This window comes from Eurosta solidaginis, chromosome 3, assembly GCF_040869045.1.
Source record: "Eurosta solidaginis isolate ZX-2024a chromosome 3, ASM4086904v1, whole genome shotgun sequence".
NCBI classification, from domain to species: domain Eukaryota; kingdom Metazoa; phylum Arthropoda; class Insecta; order Diptera; family Tephritidae; genus Eurosta; species Eurosta solidaginis.
The window spans coordinates 19,246,124-19,255,815 of NC_090321.1; the positions used below are offsets into that span (position 1 = coordinate 19,246,124).

Genomic DNA, 9,692 nt, shown 5'->3' on the forward strand with positions numbered 1-9,692 from the left:
CAGAATATTTTTTCAAAACTGCCTTATTTCAGAAGTCGTTCGAAGAACGCGTGCCGATAGTATTCGGTTGAGGAGCGTTACAGTTCAGAACTTGTTTCAGTAACGCCACAGCTAAATGGAAAATGTTTTGAATTTTTGCTCAGAAAAGGCGTTTTTAGAACAAAATGTTTAATAGGGTATTATTAATTAAATTTCTGATACAGCACGTACGTCCATCAAAAAATGTCAGTAAAAAAGCGTTTTCCATAGGTTTTATGAGAAAGGGCGTCTTCAAAATTACAGCCGAGATAGGGTGATATAACACGCAGGATGGCGAGAAGGCATAATTTTTTTGGAAAAAACATTAAACTGACCGCAACAAAAGAAATACACGCGCTTGGTTCCAATTCCATATAGCTGTGGTCATTACTTTGTCGGGTCACAAAGCATTAAACACAGTATGACTCAACTCGATGCTTTTATTGTTATTAGAACGCAAGTAGGGGACTTACGACTCCGTGAATATAAATAAATGCACACAGCTTTGTTTATCGCATGGTGTATCCACTGTCTGACATCATTGAAAATAAAACAGAGCTTTGAATGCGATAATGGTTAAAAAGAACAGTGGAAAGATTATATGAAAATTCGCTATAAAACCAATATCTCAAGCAAATTACGCTCGCTTGAGAACAGTTACATTTAAATCAGTTTTGTGACCGAATCATACCAGAAAAGCTGGATGACACACATATGGACAACAGTCTGGCAGGTTCTACTGGCTATATTCTTTGAGAAAGAGGAAGGTGTCAGACCTTCTTCTTCCTCTTTGTCCCCATGAATCTTCTAACTTCTCAGAGTCCACTTCTCTACAGAGTCCTTTTATTTTTTAAGGCCAAAATAAAATTCCAGCTTGATGTCAAAGAAACGGCTTATCGGAAATAAAAAAAAATTTAATTCGGATAAGCCGTTTATTTGTTAGGTTAGGTTAGGCTAAAAGGACCGGGGCAAGAAGACTGCTTCCCACACTTAGGCCACCAATGGGCCCATTGTGATGCCCTAGAAACAGTTTTATCAACCCTTGCTTTAACAGCTACTGCGGTTCAAACCATTTTGTGGAATCAATAAATTTTGCTAACGCCCTAATATCGAGCCTGTAGACCTCCGCGAGATCAGTTAAAAATTGTTGACCGAAAACGGCCAACTTTCTTTTGCTCAGTGCCGGACAGTGGCACAGCAGGTGCTGCACGCTTTCATCCTCCTAAATACATCTGCAGCTGCGGCAATAATCGTGCGATACGTCGCCCATCCTAGCGGTGCGAGTACCTATCAAGCAGTGACTGGTAAGACCCTTCTCACGGTCGAAAGTCCTGATTTATTCAGGGTCAAGAGAGTGTTAGTGCGACCTTTATCATAGGATTGCCACACCAACTTTGGTGTCTCGCATGTAGGAAGCGCTGATCAAAGCATATTCGAACTACCTATAGTGCTAGTGCTCACACGGTACTTAAAAGGGGCCATTGGTATACCTACCGAGTCATTTTCAGAAAGGATGTGGGCGTTAGAACCTTTCCTGGCCAGCTCTTCAGCGACACAGTTGCCTTCAATACCCCTGTGACCAGGTACCCATACAAGGCTAATTCTGAATTGCTGGGCCATCTCATTAAGAGATCTGCGGCATTCAGTGGTCGACTTTGTGTTGTCGACATATGAGTTCAAGGCCTTTAGCGCGGCCTGATTGTGCGAGAAAATTATCACCCTTCTCCCTCTCTTTAGGCATAAGTGCCAGCTGATTTACAGCACCGAATATTGCTAATATTTCCGCTTGGTAGACGTTACAATGGTCAGGAAGCCGGAAGGAGTTATACAATCCCAGGTCCGGTGAAAAGATACCACTCCCACCTTCCCGTCCAGCTTGAAGCCATCAGTAAATATGTTGATGGCACCACGAACAGCATGCTGCATGCTTGCGCATTCTTGCCGTCTGGGAATGCACACTGTGTAATACTTAGTGAAAATGTTGCAGGGAATGTAATAGTCAGTGAGTACTGGCATTGAAACTGGGGCTTCAGTGCTCAAGATATTAGAGTGGCACCACCTCCATTCCTCCAGCCACCAGTTTCTCTAATCCGTAGGGCCGCGATAACGGCTGATTCTTTAGCCACCAAATCCAGTGGTGGCAGGTGCAGAATAGTGTTGAGTGCATCCGTGGGAGTGTTATCAAGCGGGGCTTTTGTTTTGGCCTTATTTTTAAAAGTCCGAGTTTTACTAGTTCTATCGGACTCAAAAAATAAAAATACAGATTTTACTTTTATATGTGGACTTTTATGGAAAAAGTTCCAAAAATAAAAAGGATGCATGATTCGACATGATATTGCTATAAGGATGCCTGGGAACTCAAACATTTTCACCTAGGACATTTTTTTCCCAGGACTTTTTCATCTCCGAAAAAAAATTAATTATTATTATAAAACATTGGATTTATAGCATTTCTTTTATAAGCAGTACTTTCGCTGTTCACTATTATATCCATATTATTATCTATATTTAATTAGCGAGACATGCTCAATTTGTAAACTTTGTAATTTTTCTCTAATATCAATAACAAAAACAATTTTATAAAGCAATTTCAACATGTCTCGCTAATTAAATACAGTTAAAGCCAAATATTTAAAAAATGATTGGGTATAAAAATAGAACTAGTAACAATTGCGATACCTGCAAGTTATTGGAGAACATTGAGCTTGCTGCAATTTCTTTACAGACATTGCGAGCTAGTGAAGCATGTCTACTCACCCTGTATAGCAGTAATCTAATTTGAATTGCTAACAGCGCACAAGGCATTGCACTCACGTTGTCAAACTGAAAATCGCAAGTAATGAGTTGCATTGTTTAAAAACACAAAGAACAGTAATTATTCAAAATCATTGCATTTGCTTTATTTGTTTATTTAAATTTTTTGCTTAAATCTATTATAATTATTTTTAAATAGACTATGAACAAACTCACATTAAATTAAGTAAAATAACTCGAAACTAATCCGGGACCTTTTTATATCACTAATATATTTCCGAGAATAATCATATTGCAATCATATCACTAAAACACTTGACTCATTCGAAAATTAAGTTTAATTCGAAACCTTAAGCTAATCACATTTTTATGAGTACATTCGTATGTATGTTTACTCATAGTTTAAGCACTGGTTTGACTAGTCTAAGTGAGTACATACTTAGTTATATATGTAAATATGTAGTAGGTATATATTTAAAAATTAAACATTTATGTATTACTTAATTATTATGCATGATAGAACGAGGTATAATGGATTCAAGTCATGTTCAAATATTTTCAATTATTTTAAGTACCTACTTTATTGGTATGTAATATTTAAACCCTTTCCACTTTTAAGTAAATGCCACCTTGAGGAAACAAGGGAAATGTTTTCTGATAAACAATGGGTATTTGTGTCTTCTCACAAGTTGTAAACTTATACTGACGCAGCAGATAAACCAAGCCGCAACGCATCTGCATCATACCAAAACGCGTACCAATACAATTGCGTGGTCCATCACCGAAGGGTAACCAATCAACGGACTCGCGCTGCTTCACAACATTTGGCGTGAAGCGTGTTGGATCAAACTTGTCTGGTTCTGGATAAATGTCGGGATCGTAGTGTATGCCAATTGTCGGTATTGTGACCATCATACCCTTCTTAATTGTATACTTTGGATGACCTGGCACCATATAATCATTGGCTGCTTGTCGCATCAAGTTTGGAGCGATGGGGTATTTACGTTGAGTTTCTGTTTAGAAAAAAAGTTGAAGAAACTTTCAATGCGCACACTAAGATCATCGGCTGAGTGGAAGATCGACAAATCTCGGCTGCTGATTCAAAAACTCCCTTTATTTATATATTTACAAAGTATGTGAAGTTCTGGCCTCTGTTGTTTTCTCCTATAACTCCATTCATTTCTTTATCTATACCTGTCTCTCTCCCACCATCTCTATTCTTTCAAGGAGTATGTGCCCATTTTTTTTTTATCACCATTTCTCGCTAATGGTTATCTAATTGGAACCTAACCGCCTAAGCGATTTTGGCCGTTTGTAACAAGTCACACCAACTATTCTTCTTTTGCGTTAACTGACGGGGGGTCAAGTATGCCTCCAACTGCCTCTGGCAACTAAAAGAATATATCCCCTTCATATTCTTCCAAGCTGCGATGTCGATTGAAATACTTTCTTGGTCGAAGCGTATTCGCCCATTCGCATAATATGACCTATTCAGCGAAGCCTTTAGGTTTTATTCGCTGTACTATCTTCATATCTGCGTAAAACTCGTACAGCTCTTTACTAATCCTTATTCTATACTTGCCGTCAATTTCTGAGCATCACATTGTTTTCGGTGTAAGTGCTAGTTCCCAGATAGAGGAATTCCTTCACAGTCTCCAATTTATACCCGCCAAATTTGACCCTCTTGCTTTTCCTCTCGCAACTCTCATCTATATATCCTTTCCATCTCTAACCCCTTTTCACCGTCCCTGATTTCTCATGTCTCCTTCTTCCTCGCTCTTAAACGTTTTCACTCTATCTATACTTCTCTTGCGCCTTCGCTCTCCCATTACCTCTCTGTCTATCCCTTGCTCTTCCTAATTTCTACTGTCTTCTTTGCACGGTAATTCCTTTCCATTTTTTTTAACCAACCTCTGCTATTACTTTCACCTCTACTGGAATTCTGTTAGCACTAATATTACTTCCTGTCTGTCCCGCTGATACAATCCCGATCTGTACCTTATACTCTTAGCACTCCCACACAAATTTTATTTGCATGGTATCTGGAGAACTGATCTAAACATCAGAAATAAAAGACAACACATATTAAATTTTTTGGTACCCCTTTATAATGTCAGTTGTTCCTAGTCGAAAATCTTCTATTAAGTTTTTTCCAGCTCAATTGTTCAAATTACTCCATCGAAGTATATATTCTTTGAGATTTTGCTTATGGGCTTCCTTTTCATATAAAAAATTTAGGCAATTCTTCCGACGACCGAATTGTAAGATACTGTGTTCTTTAAGGCCCATTTTCGAGAAGCCAACGATTACACTATGCGACAAAATCAACATCTTTTCTGAGTATTAGACCAAACCCACTTTTTTTTAGAGATTGAAGCTTAAGTAGACAAAGTACTATCTCCGTTTTTCGAAAGTAGCCTCCAAAAAATACATATCGGCTTTCGAAGTGCCAAATTCTACATTTTAACTTTTTTAATTTGCTGAACGCGTTAGCAAAAAAAATAAAATTTCGAACTTCGTACTTCGAAAGCCCATATCTATTTTTTGGAGGCTAACTTCGAAAAACGGAGATAGTACTTTGTCTACTTAATCCTCAATCTCTACAAAAAAGTGGGTTTCGTCCAATACCCAGCCGGCTGTTGCAGAGTGTTATAGAGCGCTCTCCACCACAACCGTCGCTTTACACACATACCTATGTATTTATTAAACTCACCCGCAAGTACTTGCTTCATATATTGCATATCTTCCATGCACTCATAGGTGAAATCATCATTATGTTGCTTAATAGTCTCCTCAATTTCCAAACGCAAACGATTCTGTATATCCTGTTGCAGCGCCAACTCATACAAAGCAAAAGCCATAGTGGTTGCTGAAGTCTCAAAGCCAGCCACGAAAAAAACAAAAGCTTGCGCAGTCATCTCACTTACACTCAACGCACGCAATTGATCATTCTCGCTTTTCAAATGCTTTCCCTTATTCAAATCCATTAAAATGCTCATAAAATCATTGGCGTGTACACAATTGCGTTCACGATACTCCACATTTTGACGCACAACACGCAAAAAGAAATCGGTTATATCTTGTGGCATGATCGCCATACGTAAACGACGCGCCAAATTGGGAAAACTATTAATAAATGCATTGATAAGCGCACCATGTCGACGTGATCCAATTATTTTGCGTCCCATCACACGAAACTCAGCATTTGGATCTTGCAAGCTATTACACTCAATACCAAAAGCACAATTACCAATCACATCTGTGGTGAAGCAAGCCATCATATCTTTCCAATCCCATACACACGCATCTACGGCTAGACGCTTCTCCACAGCGTTCATCAGCTGATCTGCGACTTTCAATATTGTTGGAAACATAAATTTCATTTTGCCTGTAGAAAATGTGGGCGTGAGTTTACTACGCAAACCACGCCATTTACTACCATCCAAACGGAACAGATGTCCCGTAAGTGGATCATCGCGCTCATTATGAAATAAACCACGATCAGCAAAGTTATGAAAGTCTTTGATTAATATATTCTTGATGAGCGCACGATCTAGCACTAAAACAGCTGGACGTTGAAATAAATAATAACCGCAAAAGGGGCCCGTTCCACGATGGTGTTGATATATCTCTAATAAGATTTCAGCGAAACTGCGTGTTTTTAATAAACCCTTCAAATTACCGGCAAGAAAATGTGGTGGATCGTGCGGTATACCCCGATAACGCCAATAGTTCATACGCTGATGTAGTAAGTAATATAAAAACGACACAAAAGCCAATAGCGTGGCTAATAGCACTGTTAGCACAAACATTATTTTAGTTTACCGGCTATTGATCAACTGATCATGAAACACTAAGCGTAGAACGTAATAATAATAACAATGACTAAGGAGAGAGCCACATACGAGTACACGAGAAGACGGCGAAACTGCACCATAGGAAACTTAAGGAATTTTGATTACAAATAGCTGAGAGCGCTGTTGCCAATGTTATTTTTATTGTTGGTAAATAACAAAGAACTGCTTGAATGATTGACGATGACAAATGACAAGATAAATATATGACAAAGTTGATCTATCAACCTACATTGGTACATATATATATTAGATACATTTATACGTGTCTAACCTGAGATAGCACTGTTTGAATAATGTGCAATTTGTTTGTAACGAAGTTCGCGATAATAAGCATGCCATTATTACCCAGCAAGCTATATTGGCGAATAAGGGTATTCACTGTGAATTAGTCGTTATTCGGATGTATTTTATTCTTAATTATAAACCACAAACTGACACATGCAAACTCGTGTTAAAATGGAAAATGCCTAATGCACCATAAATTCTTCCGTCCGGACTAATAGCCACGTTTTGGAACTGCTGCCTACACAGCAACCGCATAGCATCAGAGTGGCGTTCCATATTTCTTATTTCTTAAGAGCCTTCAGGTGCTTTTGCGTCTAGGTCCCTCTCTTTTTGCAGTTAGTGTAGTTTCTACGAAGATGTAAATTTCTTGCCACTCTTCTGGATTACTCAATACTTTTGCTATAGCATTATCGTCCGACTCTTTCCTTGAGCATCCGTTGATTCTGGCTCCATTATAAGCATTTGAAGTAGGTGTGTTCAGCATCGTGCTCGTCTACCTCGCCGTGAACGCACTTAGGATTTTCACGGCTTTTTTATTCTGTACAGATATGTTTTGGAGTACCCGTTTCCATAAAGCGTTTGGGTATCATAGTGATTTACCACACCAAAGCTTCTTGTGCTCCACGCTTCAACATTAGTTAGATTAGTTTCGCTTTCCATCTGCCTCATTGTTAATTTTCCCATCGTTCTTGCCACATCCAAAATGTTTCTTTCCTGCTCAAATCTCATGCGCGCTTGTTCCGTCTGCTATTTGCCCATAACCTTCTTCTTTCTAGCGCTAATAGATCGATGGAGACAGTTCCGTTTATCGCTTGTACGGCTGGTCCTAATACAGCACGAAAGCTGAGACTACTTTCAAAGCTGCTGTTAGAAACTTACAACGATTCTTCTACCGAAGTGTGTTTTCATGCAGTTCGGAGCCGCAGCGTCGATAGCGTTGTTCTTGTAGCAGTGTTTCGCCCCATCCAAGCTTTCTTTCGTTTTCTGTTCGTCCTCCGATGCCATCAACCTGCTTAACAACAATACTCGGGCTCGTATCGTGTTATACAATCCGGTAATCAAAATCAATTCTCAAAATCACATTAGTTCTAAAAATCGTGAGGCGGTGATTCGGATAAGGAAATATTTTAAATATTGGTTACGATTACTCATTGCATTCTTAATATATTATCGTTTTATCGAATTATTTGACGGATTCATATTAATCGTTTGAGTGGAGTTTCTTTTCCATATGTAATGGTAAAACATGATACGGACCCTGTTTCGGATCCTTTCCAGTCGCGTGTTGAATGTGCGCCAAATATGTTGGGAGACGGGAGTCTAGATTAACTCCTAAATAGTTGACTACCTTCCTTGAAGTTATATTTTCGGAGAAAGTTTCAAATCTAACCCACACAGCATTTGGATGATACATTTTTGAACTTTCCTTCATATCAATACAATTTGATTACTCCTTGCGACTAAATACTGAGTTTTCATACAGTTGAACAAAATAAATAATAAAATAAGATTACTTTTAATGATCAAAAACTGAAAATCAACTTTCGATCACTTTTTGAAATCATTTTCGAATAACTTTGATGAATAAATTTTAAGATTTTATAAAAATGAACATAGAAAATAATAAAACTTGTTTTCTTTTGATGATCAATAATTGAGAACAATTTTCAATCACAATTTGGAATCATTTTTGAATTTAATTTATTTATCTTCGGTGATCAAACATTTAAAATCACTTTTCAATCAACTTTCTTAATCTTTTCAGACTACCTTTCTTGAATAAATGATGAATTGTATACTTGTTAAAACTATACTTTTCATTGAAAATCTGATTTTTCTACATTAGCTCACATTTTTTCAATCATAAAATCCCAAAAAATTACAAATACACAAAACATATTCAACACTAAAAGTAATAGAAATGCTACTCTTAACCCAAGATGTCTTCTAGCATTTTTCTAGATGCGGCTTCCCAGAAAAGACATACTGGATGGAACCTATGTACGGAAGTTGTAAGCTGTTTGAACCGCTAGTAAGTTAAGCTGGATCGACACGCCTGGACCCGGCTCCAACATCCCCCATGAGCTATAATTGTCAAAAACATCAAGTTATATTTAAAGAATGATGTGAGACATAGTAAAATCGTGATTTTTAAAGTGACGTCGTTACCATGATCTAAGATGATGGTCATAGATGATGTTGGATGTTGTAGTCGTGTGTGTGTACAACGGTCAAGTTAATTACTACCTCCGGTTCAAAAAGCTTACTTCCGACCTTCCAGATGCTTTCACCCCCTGATGAAATATGATTTTTTTACTTATGTATTAAATATGATGGAAAAATGAATCACAATCCTATTCACAAATGATTCCAAACCATCATTTAATATGATTGAAAAATGTTCTTAAATGTGATCAAAAAATGACAGTGAAAAGTAATCAAATGTTATTCCAAAAGAAGTAAAGTACAATCTTCCAATAATATCAAGTATGATAAAAAGATGAAAAAAAGTGTTTAAAAATATGAATCATAAATGATTATTCAGGAATAATCACATTTAAGGTGCACTTTTCTCCCGACGAAACATTGATTTTCGAATAAAAAATACTTTTAAATTTGAACGTTTTCAATCATCTGGGGGTATGATATTTGAATATTTTTTGATAAAAATTTTCAAAAATCTTGGGTATATCAAGATTGAAAAATGTTATCGTAACAGACGTTCCGCGGTTCAGGGAAAAGAATTGATCCCCATAGTTCGCTTACCCTCTCAAGTTT

General features: G+C 37.5%; 1 protein-coding gene across 1 annotated transcript; it reads right to left on the reverse strand.

Moving 5' to 3' along the window:
• Nucleotides 1-2,890: 2,890 nt before the first annotated feature.
• Nucleotides 2,891-6,625, reverse strand: LOC137243409 (cytochrome P450 6a9-like). The gene is made up of 2 exons (XM_067771155.1): nt 5,486-6,625; nt 2,891-3,785 (listed from the first exon to the last, which is right to left on the reverse strand). Exons 1-2 carry the CDS (start codon nt 6,582-6,584, stop codon nt 3,370-3,372), a joined length of 1,515 nt encoding a protein of 504 aa, XP_067627256.1. The 5' UTR covers nt 6,585-6,625; the 3' UTR covers nt 2,891-3,369.
• Between the last annotated feature and the right edge of the window lie 3,067 nt (nt 6,626-9,692).